The 24,340-nt window shown below is 30.5% G+C and overlaps 1 protein-coding gene across 5 annotated transcripts in view; it reads left to right on the top strand.

Moving 5' to 3' along the window:
• LOC144839407 (caspase recruitment domain-containing protein 11-like) overlaps positions 1–24,248 on the top strand; it is a 30,099-nt gene extending 5,851 nt beyond the window's left edge. Inside the window, exons 1-13 of one of the 5 annotated variants that reach the window (XM_078694743.1) lie at positions 462–577; positions 1,819–2,019; positions 13,272–13,394; positions 17,409–17,647; positions 18,113–18,217; positions 18,495–18,689; positions 18,931–19,059; positions 19,401–19,526; positions 20,096–20,263; positions 20,559–20,594; positions 21,035–21,471; positions 21,686–21,765; positions 22,022–24,248. In XM_078694743.1, coding sequence (XP_078550869.1) covers positions 532–577; positions 1,819–2,019; positions 13,272–13,394; positions 17,409–17,647; positions 18,113–18,217; positions 18,495–18,689; positions 18,931–19,059; positions 19,401–19,526; positions 20,096–20,263; positions 20,559–20,594; positions 21,035–21,471; positions 21,686–21,765; positions 22,022–22,128 — 1,992 coding nt within the window. In that variant the 5' untranslated portion in view covers positions 462–531 and the 3' untranslated portion in view covers positions 22,129–24,248. Of the gene's footprint in view, positions 1–461; positions 578–1,061; positions 1,614–1,818; positions 2,020–13,271; positions 13,395–17,408; positions 17,648–18,112; positions 18,218–18,494; positions 18,690–18,930; positions 19,060–19,400; positions 19,527–20,095; positions 20,264–20,558; positions 20,595–21,034; positions 21,472–21,685; positions 21,766–22,021 lie in introns of those variants that run through there. The other 4 variants (XM_078694744.1, XM_078694745.1, XM_078694742.1 and 1 more) reach the window with 4 other exon arrangements.
• The last annotated feature ends 92 nt before the right edge of the window (positions 24,249–24,340 follow it).

Here is a 24,340-nt window from a genome sequence, read left to right as displayed (position 1 = left end):
ATTACATTTATTATTATTAAAATTATTATTGACTTCCATATAAAAAAATGAGCAAAAAGAATGATTTCACCGGACGACGAAGGACATTTCGGCCAAATTTTGGGCGAAAAGGGCGCACTTTCAGGCCGAAACAAATTAATTTGTCGATATAAATAGTTACATGTAAAACCCTTCAAGAAGAATGGAAATAACAATCTTGTAATTAATTATAACTCGCATTGTAAAAAAAATGATAATAAATTATAACATAACATAACATAGACTCATAAAGTGTTGTTTGTTTTATAATATGAACTGCTTAACCTGGTGTGAACAAGCTGATCCATGCTTTAAAATGTAATAAAGGCCAACAGGAAATATCAACAGTGTATTATTGTTTTGTCAGCTTTAACCCGGACACACTGTACCATGTCAAGTACCATGTTCGGTAAAACTTTAAACCTGCATTGATCACCCAAGCAGCAGCAACATTGGACTATTATTGCTATTAGCTTATATTTACGATTTGTTTGTAAATGTGTTTCTTTCTAAATGATGAAATTCATCAGACAACGAAGAGATAGAACTTTGAGTTCAGGTAAGAGCTCAGCTTAATACACATCTAATCCCACTCCACCTTAATTAATTGTGGGATTTCTAGAATATTAGTCTGAAATATTCAGGATTAACCACTGTTCAGATGGTTCTTAATTTATTTTCTTTATTTAAATTTTAAGGCTGGATGCAACCAACCTTTACTATAACACTCCTAAGTGGTTCGATATTGTTTGGTTTTTAATATTCAATGCATTCATTTTGATAAGCTTTTTAAAAATAGAATCTTTGTAAAAAATATTGATTGGCAGCACTCATGCATGGTTGTGTACCTGCAGAGAAAAGGTTGTTTTGTTTTGACCTGTTTTAAAAACCTGTTTAATAATATAATATTTAGTTTTAAATATTTATATACTTCCTCCTAGAACTATGTGAACCATGTAATAAACAATAGGACATTCTTTTTGATATTTGCCCCATCTTTTATTAGCCTACGTTTCATTGCATTGTTGAATGCTTATAGTTAGTGGCTAGTGAACATAATTTACAGTTGATGTAATGTTTATTGGTGGATAAAGTCCACCCTTTCACAACTTTGTGCGTTCAACTCACTTGTAATAGAAAACGGCAGAGCGTAGTTGTAGAAATATTTAGAGTTTTTTTTCTTCAAATTGAACACACTGTTTGCTAAATCTGTCTCATCTAGATTAATAGAATAAACCAAGAGATGTCAATACTTGATAAGTCTGGTGGTAAATCTATTGTACAGTAACTAGCAAGAAGTAAAACAGTTCCATGTTTTTTAACACTGTTTGACAGCACAATCAAGATTTTCAGAAAAATGTCATTCTTGTTGAAATAGAGTAGGAGTCAAGATTGTAACAAAACCATTTATTCATTCAATGATTACGAATATAACAGGAAACGTTACGCTGATCTGTTTCTAGGAAATTACTTTGGTTTCAACTTCTCAGAAAGCAAAGTTAAAAGTACTATATTTACTACCACCAACTGAAGTCGTTTCTGCTTGTCTGGTTACCACATCTGTAAAAGTTTAAAAATGAGTAGTGTAGATTCTAGTACGTTTTTGCTCATTCTATAGATATTTATTTTGGTAGTTTTTTATTAACTCAAACTTCTGGAATAATATATTAGTTCGACTGCCATAAGATATTAATTACTATTAAATATTGACTACCATAAGATATTACTATTAAATATGTATATGTAGTTACTCAGTATTAGATGTTTTAATATAGTTTACTTTCATTTGATGTTTTTCAGGTAACGAAATGAAGGAAAGCGTAGAAGACGCAGAGTATGAAGATTACAGAGAATTGTTAGAAGACAATCGGGATAGTCTTGTGAAAGACATTAATGTTTCAGATTTCTTTTTTACACTTCGCAGTGAAAGTATTTTTGACATGAATGATGAGCAAAGCATTACACAGAATTTGCGACTGTCCACTGACAAAGAAAAAGCAGGTACCGTATCTATGAAACATTTAAATATGATTAGTTTTATAATAATAATAATAATAATATTTATTCGGTCATCAATGTAAAAATAACCAAGAATGAGAATAGGCTAAAGCCCAAACAGATTCTGCACTCACTCCATACAATACAAACAGTTAAGATAAAATCATATACAAGAAAAATACAAATAAACTATATATAACATGAAATATAGTGTTTTGTTAGAGCAGCCTTAAATATTGAAATTGTTTGTGAATCTTTTTCAGTAGACTTATCCATCATAAAGCAGAATGAAAACTTAAATGTTGTTTTTTGTTATTTTTTTTTTTATTGCTTCTGTCCTGGCGCCATTAAATATCCTAATTATAGTCCAAAATAGTTTGAAAAAAAATAATAGTCTCTCTTTTTCAAATCCTAGAACACTGTACATGTTAAAGTAATTTTAATGATCAGATTATATCTAAATTTATTTAACTTCCTAGACTTCAGACTAACTAATATTATAAACAAAATGAAACTTCCTATTTCTTATGTCTTCATCTGCAATTTACCATCTATTGTAAAATGAAACGCATCATCTTAAACTATCTGGAAGAGGATATAGGATATTGTTTTCCTTGAATTGAAAAGGGTTAGAAAAAGAAAAACAAATAGATTAATTGGGAAAAATTTCATTTAAAATTTGTAGAATATTATTACTGTATGTTATATGCATTTAATTGTAACCTGACCATTTTTATCTGTAAAAGAGAAGTAGAGATTTAACAAAATATTATTCCAAAACAATTAACAGGGTCTTTTAATTCTTCCTGTTATACACCTGGATATTGTCAAACTTTTATTTATTTTTTTTCCATTTTTATAAACGTGTTGTGTGTACACTCAACACAAATTCAGGTTATCCAAAACAAATACAAACTAGAAAGCCACTCCGAGAGTGCATTACCTCCGCCTACTGTAAAATTCTCCTACATAAGATTTCTCCGTGTGTCTTAATGCTGTTTGTGATTTAGGCTAATTTCACTACAAGCATGTGTATGCGAGTTTGGTGTAATGGTTATGTAACAAGCCTTTCAATTAACAATAGCTTCAGTTGACTAACAATAGAACAGCAACGTGAAAATCAAACGAGTGAATTTGAAAAGAAATAGTGTTTTTAAACAACTCGCATCAAAAAAACGTGCACAAAAAATGTTTTTAAAATTATAAATCACAAACTAGAATTTAATTCGTCACTTTGACGAATTATAGGTGATCATTTTTATCCTTTTACTGAAATTAATCTTTTTTTAAACATGCACGTACGTTAACATACGATCGAAAAATGTTGATGTATCCCATCCTATTATATGCTTATAGTGCTGAGTTGTGCCTATTATGTGTCATATACAATATATACAGTATATACTGTATATCTATATACAGTGTAGCATAGGTAAAATTACGGGACCCACATCATGTTCAAATTTGTTGGTATGATGGAATTATCAAAATAAACTCGAAGATGACAATTTCGAAAGATAATGAATTGAGCAAATAAATATAAGGATTGGAAGAGAATTTGATACGTAGAAGCGGAATGCGCGCTCATTGAAATTTGTATAACTTTGACTAAAGAAATCTAAAAACTATGTTTTAACTTCAACTGGCCATATGATAACATCACAACATCCGATAGGCTTAATTTTTATATGAATTCATATCTACATTTCAACAGCTTTCATAATAAGTTATAATCTTCAAGGTCACCTTTAATTCTGAAGAGCTATTAGATATTCAAATGTATGGTGTAGCTAAAATTACACGACCTAGGTTATTCAAGTTTTTACGCGTGATGACGTCATCAAAATAAAAATGTTTACAACCCATGAGAAAGATAATCAATTGAGCAAGCACATTCTAACATTTTTGCGAAAATCGGGCTCAAATAACGGAGATGCGCTCTATTGAATGTGATAACCCACACAAAAAGATAAAAATTACTAATTTTTAAATTCAAGTGGCCATTTGATGACGTCATACCATTTTGTACGTCTAATGTGTACATGAATATGTATCTACAACCCAATGGCTTCCCGAATAAGTTAAAAAAATTAGGGGTCACCTGCCATTCTGAAGATTTATATTCATTTTAAAAAGGCCTTATTTTTCACCATTTTCAGCACTTTGATGCAATTAATTTGCGCATTTTGTCATTTTTAACCTGCTCGTATAGCGTTATTTTAAGTTGGAACTGACTCAAATTTGGTGAATGTACTAAGGCTGGTGAGTAGAATGCGATTTGTATAAAAAAATTGCATTTTTTACGCTTTGTAAGTATCGCGCGCGCAAAATATTTTTTTTGCGCAGTAATTTTTTGAAACACGCAAATGGCCTAATTCATGCTCTAAATTGATAAAAACTTAATTTTGAGCGTTTTAAATTTTTAACGCGCGATATCACGCGCATGAACCTATGTGCGCGTGCGTTTTTATTTGCTAATATTTTTACCCTTGATCTGAAGTTTACGTGTAGTGAATTTCACTAATATGTGATAATGAATTATGGAGATATGATTGATAATGTGATTTCGCAAAATGGCGTATAAATGTCGTCACGGATGAGTGATCACGCTGGAAAGCTTATTAGGATTAAGTTATATTATTTGAAAGATATTCTAAAATTTTTGTAATCATTGACATTAAACTTTTTGAGATAATTGTTACACAAAATAGTGTACAGAAACAATAAAAAGAAAAACTAGAATTTAATTCGTCACTTTGACGAATTATAGGTGATCATTTTTATCATTTTTCTGAAATTAATTTTTTTTAAACATGCACGTACGTTAACATACGATCGGAAAATGTTGATGTATGCCATCCTATTATATAGTGCTGAGTTGTGCCTATACGCCATATACAATATGTACAGTATATACTGTATATCTATATACAGTGTAGCATAGGTGAAATTACGGGACACACATGTTCAAATTTTTTGGCATGATGACGTTATCAAACTAAACTTTAAGATGACAATTTCGAAAGATAATTAATTGAGCAAAAAAATATAAGATTTGGAAAAAAATTTGGCACGTAGAAGCGCTGTGCGCGCTCTTTGAATTGTGTATAACTTTGACGAAAAATATGAAAAAACTACTTTTTCACTTCAACTGGCCATATGTTAACGTCACAACATCCGATAGGCTTAATTTTTATATGAATTAATATCTACATTTCATCAGCTTTCATAATAAATTATAATCATCAAGGTAACCTTCAATTCTGAAGAGTTGCGAGATATTCAAATATACGCTGAAGTTGAAATTAATCGCACCATGTTATTCAAATTTTTACGCATGATAACGTCATCATAATGAAAAGGTGGCAACTCATGATAAAGATAATTAATTTAACAAGTACATACTAAAATGTTAGCGAAAATCGGGCTAAAATAACGGAGATACGCACTATTGAATGCGATAACCTACACAAAAAGATAAAAATTCCTAATTTTTAAATTCAAGTGGCCATTTGATGACGTCATACCATTTTGTACGTCTAATGTGTATAGTATATACATTTGTATCTACAACTTATTGGCTTCCATAATAAGTTAAAAAAATTGGGGGTCACCTGCCATTCTGAAGAGTTATATTATTTTTTAAAAGGCCTTAATTTTTACCATTTTTAGCACTTTTGTACAATTAATGTGCGCATTTTGTCATTTTTAACGTGCTCGTATAGCACTATTTTAAATCGAAATGGACTCACATTTGGTGAATCTACCAAGGAAGATGAGTAGAATGCAATTTGTACAAAAAAACATTTATTTTTTACGCTTTCTAAGTACGCACGTGCAAAAACGTGTTTTTGCGCAGTAATTGTTTAAAACACGCAAATGGCCTAATTCATGCTCTAAATTGATCAAAACGTAATTTTGACCTTTTTAAATTTTTAATGCGCGATTTCACGCGCATGACCCTACGTGCGCGTGCGTTTTTATTTGCTAATAATTTTACCCTTGACCTGAAGTTTACGTGTAGTGAATTTCATTAATATCTGATAATTAATTATGGAGATATGATTGATAATGTGATTTCACAAAATGGCGTATAAATGACGTCACGGATGAGTGATCACGCTGAAAAGCTTATTAGGACTTAGTTAAAGTATTTGAAAGAAATTCTGAAATTTTGGTAATCATTGACATTAAACTTTTTGAGATATTTGTTACACAAAATCTGTACAGAAAGAAATTGCGAAGAAACATTTTTTTTGTACAAAAACAATTTCTCACTAGAATTTAATTCGTCACTTTGACGAATTATAGGTGATCATTTTTATCATTTTACTGAAATTAATTTTTTTTAAACATGCACGTACGTTAACATACGATCGGAAAATGTTGATGTATGCCATCCTATTATATGCTTATAGTGCTGAGTTGTGCCTATATGCCATATACAATATGTACAGTATATACTGTATATCTATATACAGTGTAGCATAGGTGAAATTACGGGACACACATGTTCTAATTTTTTGGCATGATGACGTTATCAAACTAAACTTTAAGATGACAATTTCGAAAGATAATTAATTGAGCAAAAAAATATAAGATTTGGAAAAAAATTTGGCACGTAGAAGCGCTGTGCGCGCTCTTTGAATTGTGTATAACTTTGACGAAAAATATGAAAAAACTACTTTTTCACTTCAACTGGCCATATGTTAACGTCACAACATCCGATAGGCTTAATTTTTATATGAATTAATATCTACATTTCATCAGCTTTCATAATAAATTATAATCATCAAGGTAACCTTCAATTCTGAAGAGCTGTAAGATATTCAAATTTACTGCGAAGGTGAAATTACACGGCCTACGTTATTCAAGTTTTTACGCGTGATGACGTCATTAAAATGAAGATAGTGTCAACTCATGATAAAGATAATTAATTAAGCAAGCACATACTGAAAGTTGTGCGAAATTCGAGCACACATAACCAAGATGCGCTCTGTTGAATGTGATAATCTACACAAAAAGATAACAAATCCTAATTTTTAAATTCAAGTGGCCATTTGATGACGTCAAAACATTTTGTACGTAAAGTGTGTACATGAATTCATATCTACAACTCAATGGCTTCCAGAATAAGTTAAAAAAATCGGGGGTCATCTTGCATTCTGAAGAATTATTTTCATTTTAAAAAAGACCTATTTTTCACCATTTTCAGAACTTTTGTAAAATTAATATGCGCATTTTGTCATTTTTAACGTGCTCGTATAGCGTTATTTTAAGTCGGAACTGACTCAAATTTGGTGAATGTACTAAGGATGGTGAGTAGAATGAGATTTGTAAAAAAAATTCATATTTTTTACGCTTTTTAAGTATCGCGCGCGCAAAAACGCATTTTTGCGCAGTAATTTATTGAAACACGCAAATGGCCTAATTCATGCTCTAAATTGATCAAAACTTAATTTTGAGCGTTTTAAATTTTTAACGCGCGATATCACGCGCATAAACCTACGTGCGCGTGCGTTTTTATTTGCTAATATTTTTACCCTTGATCTGAAGTTTACGTGTAGTGAATTTCATTAATATGTGATAATGAATTATGGAGATATGATTGATAATGTGATTTCGCAAAATGGCGTATAAATGTCGTCACGGATGAGTGATCACGCTGGAAAGCTTATTAGGATTAAGTTATATTATTTAAAAGATATTCTGAAATTTTTGTAATCATTGACATTAAACTTTTTGAGATAATTGTTACACAAAATAGTGTACAGAAACAATAAAAAGAAAAAAACTAGAATTTAATTCGTCACTTTGACGAATTATAGGTGATCATTTTCATCATTTTAATGAAATTAACATTTTTTAAACATGCATGTACGTTAACATGCGATCGTAAATGTACGCCATCCTATGACATGATGCATATACACTTATAGTGCTGAGTTGTACCTATTATGTGTCATATACAATATGTACAGTATATACTGTATATCTATATACAGTGTAGCATAGGTGAAATTACGGGACCCACATCATGTTCTAATTTGTTGGTATGATGGAATTATCATAATAAACTCGAAGATGACAATTTCGAAAGATAATGAATTGAGCAAATAAATATACGGATTGGAAGAGAATTTGACACGTAGAAGCGCAATGCGCGCTCTTTGAAATTTGTATACATTTGACGAAAGAGAGAAAAAAACTACTTTTTAACTTCAACTGACAATTTCATAATGTCACAACATCCGATAGGCCTAATTTTTATATGAATTCATATCTACATTTCATCAGCTTTTATAATAAATTATAATCTTCAAGGTCACCTTTAATTCTGAAGAGCTGTAAGATATTCAAATGTATGGTGTAGCTGAAAATACACGACCTTGGTTTTTCAAGTTTTTACGCGTGATGACGTCATCAAAATAAAAATGTTGACAACTCATGAGAAAGATAATTAATTGAGCAAGCACATACTAAAATTTGTGCAAAAATTGGGTTCAAATAACGGAGATGCGCTCTATTGAATGTGATAACCCACACAAAAATATAAAAATTACTAATTTTTAAATTCAAGTGGCCTTTTGATGACGTCATATCATTTTGTACGTCTAATGTGTATATACATTTATATCTACAACTCATTTGCTTCCATATTAAGTTAAAAAAATTGGGGGTCATCTTCCATTCTGAAGAGTTATATTCATTTTAAAAAGGCCCTACTTTTTACCATTTTTAGCACTTTTGTACAATTAATGTGCGCATTTTGTCATTTTTAACGTGCTCGTATAGCGTTATTTTAAGTCTGAATGGACTCAAAGTCGGAGAATGTACTAAGGATTATAAGTAGAATGTGATGTGTACATCAAATTTTATTTTTTACGCTTTTTAAAAATCCCGTGCGCAAAAACATGTTTTTGCGCAGTAATTTTTTAAAACACGCAAATGGCCTATTTCATGCTCTAAATTGATCAAAACTTAATTTTGAGCTTTTTAAAATTTTAACGCGCGATTCCATGCGCATGACCTTGAAACGCGCGAGTTTTTATTTGCTAATATTTTTACCCTTGACCTGAAGTTTACGTGTAGTGAATTTCATTAATATGTGATAATGAATTATGGAGATATGATTGATAATGTGATTTCACAAAATGGCGTATACGTGACGTCACGGATGAGTGATCACGCTGAAAAGCTTATTATGTCTAAGTTAAAGTATTTGAAAGACATTGTGTAATTTTTGTGATCATTGACATTTAACTTTTTGAGATAATTGTTACACAAATTTGTACAGAGAGAAATAAATAATAAGAATAAGAAGAAGAATAAAGATTTGATACAATAACAATAGGTGATCATTTTATTCTAAATGATCACCTAAAAAAGAAAAATAATAATAAAGATTTTATACAATAACAATAGGTGATCATTTTATTCTAAATGATCACCTAAAAATAATAATAAAGATTTTATACAATAACAATAGGTGATCATTTTATTCTAAATGATCACCTAATTATAACTCTTGCCTCTTGTACAAAAAAGTTTTTTGGACAAGGAGTTCTCAAGAAAATGCAATTCCAGTTTACTTGTTACTTTAAGACTGCTCGCCGGCTTTTGAAAAATTCTGTCCTATCCTTTAACACTAGCAGGTCTGAAAAGTATACTAAAAAGTGGTCCAGAATTGGGACCATGGTCCCAAATTTAATGGAATGGTCCTTGACCACATATCTATCTGTATATTCATTTTGGTAAAGATCTTTATCTGTAAAATTACTTTTTGAGTAATCCTGCTAACGAACAAACAAACACACGCTACCGATTACATATACCTCTTTGGCGGAGGTAAATTATAGCATTTAATACCATTTGTTTTTTTTTCTCTATGTATAATTTTGATTAAAATCCAAAATAAAATTACAAATTTGAAAAAACAACAGTGGAATCATTTTAGCATTATTAATTTGTTTATATTCATATTTCATTTTTAAAAATTAATATCAACAGTTGGCTAGTCAAAATAAATAAGCAAAAAGAACAGCAATCAAAAAAGTATTACAGTACATTACAGTTATCCATTGCTGTAACTTTGTTATTGTTTTATTTTAGCCAAATAGATTCAATTTAAAAAAAAGGAACAAAAATATAAACATGTTTTTTTTGTCTGAAAAAGTTCCCAAACAAAGTGTCAGAAGAATTTTTTCTGCATGTAATATTGTTTACGAGAGAAATTTGTCAGCAAAGTCTCTTGATAATCCTCCACAGTTCACAAGAAGGAAAATGTTTAGTCTCCCAAGGCGTTAGATTAATAATAGTTTGTAAGGTCGGTAGTTGTTTACTTTACTATGCTAATGTACTTTGTTTATTAGCTTTTATCCCTCTTTAAACTTTCACTTTTGGGGGTAGCGACACTGCCAAGTTGAGTTTTACAAAGTGAAACTCTCTCCGTTAATTAGAAAACGAAAATCTGTAAAAGACTAATCATGCAATCAAGAAAGTAGGCAATTTATTAATATGTATAATTAATTTTAATATATTCAATACTAAAATTGATTACTTTGGCAGTAAAATTAGTCATTATGAAATTTACCATTTTAACAATTATTGTAGGGAGACTATTATCTAGTTTTTCTACCTCTGTATTTTTGTTGCCAAAGGCTGGGGATACCAACTGAAGTATTCTGAAAAAGCCCCCTTTGTATTGATTCAATACAAAGGTGTTTTTTTTTCTTCTTTTTTTACTTTTTAAAAAATGTTCTGCCCTTGTGTATTATTTGGTTTTTTCCCCTTCCATCTTGATATTTACAATGTTTGTCAGTTTTAAAGGAATCGCTATTGTGTAAGTAAGTTTCATTACATACAGGAACTGCCAATATTCTAAAAAAAGAAGAATATTTGAGAATATTAATAAACTGCACAGAAATAGATTGATAAGTTTAAACTGTATTAAGGAAGTCTATATTGAAAAAGGGTTTGATCCGGTTTCTGCTTCATTACAATCCCAACAAGAAAACAATACAATTACAAGATGTATCATTGAAACGAAAATGTTAATAATAATAATAATAACTATTTTGATAGATTCCTATCTTATAAGGAAGTTCAGTTTGAAATGATTTAACTTATCCTGTTTAAAAAATATAGTTATATATTGATTTATCAAAGAAAACATCTCAAAATTAGAAAACTAAAATTGTTATTTCTGTGATTTCCTGGGTTTTTTTTTTAATATAACATTGTTTATAAACATAAACCAGGATGCAAAGCACCATTTGATTATAAATCTAAAAATATAAAATAAATGGTTACATACATGGTGGTCAAAGGGAATAAGTATTGTGACATTAAAATGGCATATTCAACAAAAAGAGTTAGTGTTCAAATTATTTTTCAGGGAGACTTTAAAGGAAGTTAATAAACTGTATGTGAAATTTCTTCCTATTTATTTTACCATGTTCTTGGCAACAAAACATGTTTGCACTTCGATTGTACTCCTCAATGAATCAATTATATCAAGGAAGTTTTTTTGATAAAAAGAATATTTCTAAAAATAAGATGTGTACAGTCTAAACTAATGATGATTGATTTACAATATGCTGTTTCAAAACTGATTTTCATTTAGTTAATAGGGTGTAAAGAGATAAAAAAAACCAAACCACAGACATTTCATTACACTCCTCAGCCACACTTCCTCGGAGGAATTTATTTGGAGGTGGACTTCATTTAGGGCCTCTTTCCCACATGGTGCCGAATGAAAATAGATTTTAAAAATAGATTTTAAAATATAATTTTTTTTTTTCGCCCACATTTCAGCTAAATCCTCCCAAAATACTGTTTGAATCGGTATTCAAACATAAGCTTGAAAGGTCAACGGCCAGAATCAAAGTTGCACTGCGATAACCTGAAATTATGTTATACTGTAGGCTTCTTTTTTATATGGACTTCTTTGAAAAACCTTATATGGACTTCCTTGTGATGTGGGCCTTTTTAAGACCCTTGGGTGGACGACTTCCTTAGATTTACTTAAATCCTGCACTGAGCTTGTTTTTCAGTAATAAGTAAATGCTATATTATAATATGATTAGGATAAAGTGTAAAACCTTCGGATATGTATTTATAAATATAATATTCGTACATCCCACTACTGTACTACTTGAGAATGAGTTTGCACTTTTATTTACTACTTAGTTTTTTGACCTTCAAAATTTATTTTTATCATTTAATGTATTTTCAATTTCAATTTAAATACTTTATGGAAAAAAGATAAACAAAATTAGAAGACTTACTGTATTGCAAAAAGGTACTTAAGCAATTCATTTTAAGAGAACTTCAGTTACGTATTCAAACTTGAGTTTGTCGGCAATTTCATTTCTCCTGTTAAAGTCATCCATCCTACAACAGACTTTTTAAGCAGACCAGAAGGTAGACGCACAAATCATTCACATTTATGAAAACAAAAATAGCATCAGTCATGATAGAATCATGATACCAGTTTTAAAATAACTCTCAAATTATCAAACCTTTACAGAAAGTTTCCGATATTTTTGTTTCGTTTTTATGTTGGCTATTTACTTGTCTAACGTGAAGGATTACTCGATTTCCTCAAGTCAGTGTTTACTATTCAGTCAAAACTATTTACGATTAGATGTTGACTTACGCTGAAATGTCCGGGGAGTTTCGAAACACTAATGAAGTCTAATTGGACATAATAAGAGATTCCTTCCTTTAGGTAAAGACTAAATATCCATATTACTCGCAACAACAATCATCATTTAAGTTTCAGACATTCAATGTACACCTTGTGGTCAAGTATAGTTGAGAATTGTTCAATGTAATAATTTAGATTTCAATAAGATTCAACATACTGTAAAATTTGGATTTTTTAGTTTTTGCCTTGGATTTTGGAGAACATTGGATTGTAAGTTTATTGTACATTAGTTTGTGTTTAAAAATATATATATACGTGTTTATGTTTATTTTCTATATATACTATAGCAGTTAGTACTAGGTTGTGTTGAGGAAGATGGTTTTTTTCTTGAATTCTAGACTCATTTGTTCGAATAACTTTGTATTACAATGTCAAAGCTACACAGAAGTCCATTCTTTTTGTATTTTAAGTGTCCATTACTTTTGTATTTTGAGTATGTTTTCTGGAATTTCTTTAAATGCCCTAAATATAAATAATAAAGAACACACTAATAATTGCATCACACATCAGAAATATATCAATCTATTTTAATTTTATTTTTAAGGTGCATTTTTGGATAAACTAGCAACCAAAGGAAAAATGGGGTTTAAAGTGTTCCTCGGGATCCTTGAGACAAGGTATCCTGAACTGTATAAACAATTGTCTGGAAAAGAACCAGTTTCGCATGGTAAGTTCTTAGCCATTAGTCTCCCAAACCACTGTGTTTAATTAAACCATTTTTCCTAAAACTTAGTAGGCATACTTGAGCCCAAATCACAATTCTGTTGTATTCTCAGGAGAATAATAAGGAAATCATATAGATATAGTCTGATTCTAATGGCTTCCGCAAAAAAAAAAGTTGTCTTCCTTCTTTCTATTGTATGTACTTTGTAATCATACAATATGATTGGTATATTCAATCCAGAAATCTTTGGTGGTGGCCGGCAGTAAATGTTACCGTAAATCTTCTAATTGTAACCATGGGTTGTTTTTTAGGGTGGGTTACTATTAGAAGGGGGGTTACAATTAGAGTAGTAGGTTACTACTTTCCGGTCAGCAACTTATAGCAAAATAATAAAACAGTACGAATGAACAAATTTGGTTAAACTTGGCTAACTTTATAAACTCAAAAACACTCAATCCTCCCCCACTCCAGAGATCAACATGCATTACCTCCTTATTTTCAAAATACGGCCAGTCTTCATAATGAAAAGAAAAATATAAAATAAGCAAATTTCTCAGTCTTGAGAAATTGACTTGACTAACTAACTTGTCACAGTTTTTACTAGTTTCAAACTACAGCTTATGCTAACTGTGTGCTATTGTCATTTCAACCATGCCTATTTTAAGGAATAAATCGTGTTAAAAGCAACACAAATGTTGATTTTAGTGTCGTTTTATCAATAGTTTTTGTGACTAATAGTAACCCCTATTACTATTAGAGTAGTGGGTTATTATTAGACTTATAAGGTGGGTTACTATTAGAAGCGGGGTTACTATTAGGGCGTGTTTATACAACACGCTATTACACACATATTCAACACGCCTACGAGAAGTGTGTTGTATAAACGTCGAAGAGATTCCGTGTAATGAGATTTTAATTGCAAAAAAGGCTACTTGGCTGAATCCTAAAATTTTGTGGATTCCCGGTTGCTGTTGGCGTGTTGGAAGTGCCCTCAGGGTATTGTTTTGACCTCTCATTAAATATAAGTATGTGCTGTGAAAATGTTGACCAAATCTAGTAGATAATTGTGCTTTTTTGCATATTTTAACTGATTTAGCACTTAACATTAATGCTCATCAAATGTTGGCATAATTTGGCAAAATGTAGCATAGTTTTATCCTAATTCTAAAACATTTTTTTTCTAATTTCAAAAGCAGATTTAAAAAATCAATAACTGAATAAACTAAATTTTAAACTAAATCATCCTTTTTATTAAAATCCTTAATAAACTAATATTAATTCATAATGCATGCGAGTATATATACAACTATAGGATTATGAACTATGGTATAACACGGTATTACGATTTAATGTATAATTGCAAGGTTTTTGTGGGGTTGACCTCGGCCCGTGCAACACGCTAAAAATTAAAGACGTGTTAAAATTTAGGGTGTTGTATAAACACAGCCTTAGAGTGTGGGTTACTATTAGAAGATTTACGGTAATTAACTAATCTGTAATGTAAGCGTGTTCATTACGTACTAATTCCACACCTAAGATACTCAACGAAAAAGTTGTCCAAACATGATAACCTGTACTGTACATTCTTATCAGTTGATGTGGCAGCTTCCAGTTGCTTACAAGTCCCTTATTTCATTAAATCTGAAATTGAGATGTTACAGAAGCAATGGGGAGTTACTTGATTTTGGTTTGTATGCGGGTGCAGATCACCCTAATAATATTAGGTTTCTTCCTTGTTGGTGTCATTTTATTTTTGTTTTTTATTTGTAAATTATTGGATATGAATCAATTTGTTTTTAGTACCTGGTGATGCCAGACTCAAAACAAAAGTGAAATACATAGATTAGTTGGTACAGTTTATAGAGAGGGCATTTAAATAATAGTTATACTACTAATACTACTCATTTCAGCCAATTGTGCTGAAGTATTAGCATTAATTGGTGCAGCAGTTGAAATGTGGCATTTACCTTATCTAGAAAGTGAGCAATTATCATAAAACAAATGCACCAAAAGAAGAAATATTGAGCATTGTTTGATAGGATGAATTGAGCATAAATAGGTTTAATAAATGTAATTGATACCCTAGTAGTTTATACGTAATTATCAATATGTTTAGAGTTAGTGAAAAGACAGGTTTGTCATTCCATAGAAAAGTGGCAGATTGTGTTCTTATAATTATCTTAATATTGAACATAACATCAACACAAACTGAACATGCCAACAGTTGTGTTCATGTCTGTTTACAGAAGAAAGGTATGAAATTTATTTTGATTTGAAGATCCCATGCACATGTTCCGCAGAAAATAAGGACATAGGTTTGATTTGCCCAAATATGGTAGTGATATGTCCAAATAGGGTAATGATATGACATCATCATGTCCATGGGCATATCATATTTTTTTGTCACATAAAGTGTGATAGTGTAGACAGAGCTTTATTCATTCTGTTCATTCTACAAAAGATTCAAAAACCTTAGACTGTTTACATTGGCCAAATGGAAAGCTTCAGTTATTGACACCTTTGCCATAATTAAATGGTACATTTCATCTCTTTTTCAATGTCGACAGTTGTAGCAGTCCGTTCCATCCCCACTTTAAAATATTCAGTTTAATAAATGTTCTTTACAAATAACTGACAGTTTCCTTTTAAAAATGATAGTAACAAAGTGTTGCTATTTTTGGCTACACTCAATACAAAATATTTAATAATTCGTATGCAGAATAACAGGTTGTATTTGTGCTTTTGATTACTAAACCTGATTGTTTGCAAAGTAATGTACTTTTGTGTATGAAATGTATTAGAAGCTAAAGAAGTTATTATGGCCTCATTGTTAACATCCTTGGTTGTTGAAACTGTGTGGGCTGCAGTCATTTCGATTTCCTTTTCCTTATTATGGTACCAGATAAAGCTTTTAAATGCTAGGAATTAGTTTTTAAAGATCATACAGTGTATTGTCCTTTTAAAATGAGTCTTTAGTGAAAAGGGTAATCTTGATATCTATATTTTAAATAAAGTTTGCGGTACACCACAGTATAGTTTTGAAAAGAACTGTTGGGTTTCTTAAATCAGTTCAGCTTTTATTCTCGACCACTCAAATGTATTGGATCATCAAAAAAAACCCTTTAAGCAAAGGAATCTATTTATTTTTTTTCAAGAATCAATTTTCAGATCATCATAAAGATTTAACAGAAAATGACAAAAACATAGAATTTCTTTTTTCTAATCCATTTCTATTTACTTGATGATACTTCATTGTAAAAACTGTAATACAATTTTATATATATTTTTAAATCTTAACTTTATAATGCACACACAAGACACAATTTAAGACAAAGTATCAAGAAATTAAAAAGTATAGTATATTAATTGTTGTAAAATTTGCACTCCCAACATCCAATCAATTGTGTGTTTTAACCTTTATGTTAATGACATTTAACCAGTTATTTGCTCACAGCAGAAATGACCGAACCCTACTATATTCCTTGTTGCTTTCTCAGTTAACTTATTTTTATTTGTAGAATTTCACCCAAAAATTCCATATTATTGCCTCAATTGTTGACATTATGAGTTTGCAGATATGTTTAGAACGTGGAGATATCTCAGAGGTTCTAGAAAATCTTTTATAAACCTTCAAATCCAGGGTTGCCTTAGGGTTTTAATTTCATGATCTCCATTGTAGCACATTTCTTTCTAATTGTATTCGTTTGGTTGGCTGATTTCCAAAAGATGGAGGAAATATGGTAACTAAATATGAAACGGATAACAATTTGGGGAATTTTTGATAAACATCTGATTTTTTTTAAAATATGAATATTTTTTATTTAGTTCAGGTCACATTGATTTTAGGTTGCATTTAAAGATGCTAATATTACATATATTAAGATATGATGGTATTCTTTGTAAAAGTGTTGATTTTGTGTAAAAGCCCATCTAAAATTTTTTTTGTTAATATCTAATGTTAGTGTCACTATAAATGAAAAAAAAATTAATAGTTAAATAATATTTGTTGCTTTCTAGGACCTGAGGAGAAGCCATTAGTGGGAGAAACATGTAGACAACATCAGGATTTAATAAAGAATTTAGCGTTTGAAAGCGCAAAGATGGCAAGCAAAGTTGAAAGCTATAAAAATGAGAATGAGAACTTAATACGTAAGGTCAACGAACTTCAGCGATATAACGACATCCTGAAGATGAAACATAATAAGAACATGATCAAATTACAGCGTTTTGATGAGTTGCAACAAGCAATAGCTATGGTAGGTGCAATACAAATTGTTAGTTAAAAAAAAGATATGAAAATAATTGTTTAACATTTTTGTTGAATATTGTTGACATTAATCACAGTTATTCACTATGACCAAATATTGGATTGGAAAAAAAATGATCTCCCTGACTAATTTATCGCAAAAAATAGTCAAATTAACTAGAAGTTCATTTGTTTATTTTGTCTTTTTATAAGTGAAAACATAATTTTTTTCTACCGAAGTGATTAAAACTGCAATATGGCCTATTAAAAGTCTTTTTCTATGAATCTTCATTTTTTATATCTTTGGGGGACAATACATCTTGATGTCCAGTAAATATTTACTACTGCCATCTGGTATATAACACAAAATTGTGAGCATTTTTAGGGTTTTCTGCTCTATATTAATCCTAATAATTCTCATTTTTATTCTATTGTGTTATTATTTTTATTCACTTTTTTCTGATTCATTTAATAGAGTCAACATGAGTTGAATGACTTAACGACACAACAAAGAAACATTCTGGCAAAATCTCTCCAATTGCAACAAGAAAAAGAAGCCATACAGCGACGTCTAAGAAGTGTAAGATAAAACACATTACGTTTTCTGCAAGGACCAACAATTAGGATTGGCCGTAGACAAGAAAGTTATAAACCACAACTATGTTTTTTATTAATTATTATCTTACATGTTTATATAATTATTATTTGATGTATTTTTAATATGTGTGGAGAATATTTATTGAATATTGAATAAACGAATTATTATAAATGAATATTTAGTTTTGTATATTTTAGTAAGGAATATATTTATGTGATGACAATATGTATTAAACAAATTTACTTTTACTTTGTTCTAGAGCAATGTGGAGATCACAGATTTGAAACGTCAACTTGAAGGGTATAAAGAACATCAGAAAATCCAAAATGAAATTATCAAGTCATCAAGGAACTCTAAAGTGTTAACACGTAGCCCATCCATCGACTTAACACGGTCAATGGAAATGGAGATTGAAAGACTACGTCGGGAACTGGCAGCGTACACAGATTCCAAGGTAAAAATATCAAACTTTATGTGTCAACAAATGTGATGTGCCCATATATGGACATGATGATGTCATATCACTACCATATTTGGGCATATTACTACTATATTTGGGCACATCACACTTTTTTTGTCAAAATAGTTTGATAGTGTAGACAGACAAACATTTTATATGTTTTATAATGGTTTATTTAATAAACTCTGAATGTATCATATTTATGTACATTTTATTGTGCTTTTAATTTTGACAGGGTGTTGATGTAGAGGTTGCAATTTTACGTGACGATCTACGAGACAAAACTGCAGAATGTGAACGTCTTGCAGAAGAGTGGCAACACACACAGAAAGAGTTAAACACTGCAGAAGAAGAGAGAATAACGGTAAGTAAGCTGCACTCTCCCACCCCAAGAAACAAACAATTATATTTTATATATTTGAATAGTAATGTTAAACACGGAATCCCCCTTTAAAGCAGTTGATAGCAAACACTCAACTTTTAGACTTCTTTTTACCTCATTATCTTATCATTAATTATCTAATCATGTATTTGTTTGTTAACTATTTTTGATGTTTTATGTTTCAAACCTGTAAGTGGCGGTAATTATCGCTGTTGGTTTTGATTGAATAAAATAAAATATATAAAATTAAACAGAGCTAACCATTCTCTATGCTATGACAAATTGTCTGACTGTGACTGTAAACAAATACATATTATTTACAGGCAATGAGTGACCTGGAAGATGTTCGATTCACTTGTCAAAATTTTGAACGAGAAGCAATACGATACAAACAACTTCATGAACTAAATATTAAACATTCCGACAGAACAGAAGAAGACTTAAAGAAGGTAATACATTTTATCCTACTAACAATCAATAAATATGTTAAAGTGGTAGTTTTAATACATTTTATTAAATGGTGATGTGATGTTTGTATGAATGGACATTTCAGACAAGTACATAATAGCGAAACAGAATACTATTATTCCATCATAAATGAAATATAAAATGAATGCAAAGTCAATGTTATTACTGTTTATCATTCACTCATCACTGTTTTGCTCAAACACAAATTTACTTTCAAGATATGATGATTGTTAAATATATATTTCATAAGACCAGTTAAGATCGGATAAAGTGGTTTAAATTAAAATTGTAGCTTTGTTTTCTTTTATTTATTATTATATAGTTTATGTATTTTTGTTTTCTTCTTTTTCGTATTCGTATTTAATGTAATATCTTGGGGTGGGTCAAACTTAAAGTCTTATACTGTATGACCCTCCCCCCACATGATTACTTCATTGTATTTATTATCCTGTATGTTATTATATTGTGGAAATGAATAATAAAAAAATTGAAATATAGAATGTTTCTTATTATCATTAGTTATGCTTTATAGATGCTGTTTTTCTTGTAGGTGAGAGAAGACCGTAACTCATTGGAAACACACATCGATTCACTTTTGCGAGAACAGAGGGATTTGTTGTACAAAGTGCAAGAACTTCACAACAAGAATATGACCCTCGTACATGAAAAAAGTGTTTTAACAAAAGCTATAAATTGTGGCACACCAAAAAGAAAAAAGGTAAATTATAATATATAGTTAATTCTCCCAAAATAAGTGTATGAAGTGAAATGTTCAGAAAAAGGCTTCATAAGTGAGTAAAAATGCAAATTTGAATACAATACTGTACTGTAAATGTTTACAAAACTACAGACTACATGAAAATGTTTATGCTTTTTAATACGGGAAATTTATTTAAGTTTCTGATGTCTGAATTCCAGTTTTAAGACAGTTCTTTAGATAGGCTTACATATAAATTTGTTATTCAACCATGTCCATAAATTTTATATCTTTTTCTATTTTATTTATCTTGTAGGGTGTAAGTCCAGATCTTGGTTATGCAGGTGGCTCGGTAAATATTTTGTTTATTACTAAAGTGATCACTAAATCGAAAGGCAATTTGGCAACTTTATCACTTGTCCTAATCCTATTTAGTTAAATCCTAAATTCCTGAATCTTGTCAAAAACATTTGTGCTACTGATCGGTACTAGAATCATATACCTCTTTTGACTTAAGCTCTGTCTACACTATCAAACTAGTTTGACAAAAAAAGTTTGATGTGCCCAAATATGGTAGTGATATTCTCAAATATGATAGTGATATGACATCATCATGTCCACATATGGACACATCATATTTTTTTGTCACATAAAGTTTGATAGTGTAGACAGAGCTTTACATCCCCTTCCCACAGAAATATTATAGTTCACTACAATATAGTTTAATACAATATCTCTATGCTCTCCCTCAGGTTGTGGATTATACATAAATAGCTATAATATTTTTTTCAGCAGTCGGGGTCTTCAAAAGGAGGGTCACCTCGTAATTCCATGGATGACAAGTCAACAGCCGAATCCACAGGAACCGTCTGCTCCAATCCAAAACTGCATATCAACATTGGACATAATTCTACAGACAGTGAACCGAGTCCATTCCGTAAGCGTTCTGATGCCATAGGCGCCTGCTCCCCAATTGCACGCTCACCTTTACGTTCCGGAAATATTTACGCCACATTACAGCGGAAAACCATATGTAGTGATATTGATGAATCGGTCTCTATGCCGGACTCTTCATGTAGTAGTATTGAGTCCTTAAGTGACAAAGACTCAGACGTACCTTCAACAGTACCAGCTCGCCGTCCTCATATCCGTTCTAATCGAGGAGCAGACAACCAGCTGTCAATGGATGTTAACCCAGGTTCAACTAGAAATAGATTCACGTTGACATGGTAAGATTTTTCTACCCTGAATGATGCTTTCCTCCACACTTCCCCCTTTCTCCGGTCTCTCCTTTCTCCACTCTCTCCCTTTTTCACCGCTCTCTCCCCTTTCTCTGCTCTTTCCCCCTTTTTCATCATGTTTTATGTTATGCCTAAATAAATTTTAGCAGATAACATAACAGATAAATTAAACAAGTCTACATTTTAATATTCTTATTCTTAGCTTTGGTGGAAAATCTTTTGATATAAGAGAAATGAACAAGAAAGAAATGATTGATGAAGATGAAGAAGAAGATCCATATGGTTAGTATATAATATGTATTGAGTAATACAGTAATACACCCCCTCCACTTTGTTACATATTGTGAAACAATACTAAACAATAATAATTCACCGACGTAACAATTTACAATGGCAACTCGCAAGATTCCAAATCAATGTCAGTACTTATATTACTATAACCTAAATTTTTAAAAAAATATTTACATTAAATTATGTTTGTCAATATTTCTATATACTGTATAATTTTTAAATTATCTTTTTTTTTTAAATTTTCTAGATTATCCTGAAGTATATAAAAGGCGTTCTATGTCTCTCACCGACATTAACCTCTTATCATCCGCCAACTACGATTTTGTTGACATCTCAAAACCAAAAAACAAATAAAAAAAATGAATTTCTAAAGCTAGAAATTTGTAAATGAAATGCACTACCAATTTGAGGGTATAATATGAATATAATGATAATTATAAATAATAATAATATAGCTTGACATGTAACGGTAATAAAACAAACAAAAAATGCATTTGAAAAGAACAAAATTTTTTTTTTTTCTAAAAACAGTGAATGTACAACACCCTAAAAATATTGTTTATGGGAAAAGGGTGACTATATAGTACAGTACAGTACATATATTTACGTGAATACAAATTCTGAATGAAGAATGCAATAAAGAAATCGGACTAGCATGTAAAAAGCCATTATATATGGTTTGAATCCTCAAATAAGATACTGTTATTGCCTCATACTGATCATATCTACATGAATGCACACATTACGTTATATAAAGACTCGGTACCATTTTTAAAAAGAGCAGAGGGTCATCCTCTTGTGTGGAGATCATCTGATAGTTTGGAGATGATCATCTGGTGTGATGCTGATCATCAGGTGTGGGGATGATCATCTGGTGTGGAGATGATCATCTGGTGTGGAGATGATCATCTGGTGTGATGATGATCATCTGATAGTGTGGAGGTGATCATCTGGTGTGATAATGATCATCTGATAGTGTGGAGATTATGGCAAGCACTGAACTGTGGCTGAATGGGTCATTTGAAAGCCTAAAGCTCTGTCTACAAACTTTATGTGACAAAAAAATATGATGTGCCCATATATGGACATGATGATGTCATATCAGTACCATTATGTGGGCATATCACTACCATATTTGGGGACATCACACTTTTTTAGTTTGATAGGGTAGACAGAGCTTAATACAAATTCCATTAGTTAGAACGGCTGAGGACCATTGTATACATTTTACATTTTTATTGGTGAATTTTAGATAATATTAATATACACATTTGCCTCCCTTGCCACCTGCCTTCCTGATTTTGCATGGATGTGTGTTTATCAATTTTAAAAAGTAGTGTAAAACAGTCAAAATAGAACATTTTATGACTAATGTATACAGTAGTTTAAGTGAGTAATGTAGACCATAATGACATGCATAACACATGCTGTGTTTAGTTTAAAGTTGAAGACATTTGCATTCCTAAGTTTTAAAAAACTTATTGCTTGTTATATATTTCAGCATTATTAATAATAATAAGCTGTAGTGTTTCTATTATATATGTATCATATATGTATATATTTTAAGGGAAGTTTAAATTCAAATGGTACAGGCTAATAATTAGAGTGTTAGTGTGGAAAGGTGCGAAAGTTCTTTACAAACAATTAGAAGGTTTTAAAAACTTGTGATGAGGTGTTGTTTTTAATAACTTGCATTAAAAGTTTACTGGTCATTTTGTTTAAGTTTTCTTCATTCATTCCCACAACATAAAAAGCTTACAATACAGTAATATATAATTTTATAATTAATGATAAATCATGTTAAATAGTATTGTACATTAAGTTGATTAAAATCTTGATTTTAGATACACAGGGCCTACACAGGCTTAGACAACTTTTATGAGAAATATTAATGTAAATAACCATTACAAATTTACAGCTAGTATAAATCCTTAAATGCTAAAGGTAATTTATTGTATGTACAAAGGCAGGATCCTGGTTATCAGATTCATTGAAAAAAAATGACTTTGTGAAAGTAAGAATCGAGTACTGTATAAATATAATGTATTTGAAATGTTGGCCTATACTTTATAAAGAGATTACCATAATATTTACAAGCTACAATGATAAATATAACACTATATAATGACTACATTTTTGCTTCAACATTATAGAGCAGTTGTAACGGACATCTGTATTCCTGCAGATGAATCATCCTAAATACCCTAACTTGTGTGATTACAACTGTCCTAATTTTGCTGTTATTGTCTTGATTTTAGGTCCCATCATGTCCTGCCCAAAAACCCTGAATGTTCCACTTTTTAAAGATTTTAATGATAAAAAGCTTTAATGTAATTTCCAGAATTTAACTGGGGTGTTTCTGTGATGAAAAAAAAGAAATTTTTATACATTGTATTTTATTTTATTATAAAGTGCATCATAATGAAATATATTTTTACAGTATAATTTTTATCAATAAATGTATCGATTTAGAATTGTTTTGTGTGATCTTTATTGGTGCATGTGCAAATACAAGAGCGGTATACTATTATACTACTTTGGTATGTAGTATGTATATTTTGGCGGA

The sequence above is a fragment of the Antedon bifida genome, chromosome 4 (assembly GCF_963402885.1).
Source record: "Antedon bifida chromosome 4, ecAntBifi1.1, whole genome shotgun sequence".
NCBI lineage: Eukaryota > Metazoa > Echinodermata > Crinoidea > Comatulida > Antedonidae > Antedon > Antedon bifida.
This window is presented reverse-complemented; position numbering and strand designations above follow the sequence as displayed.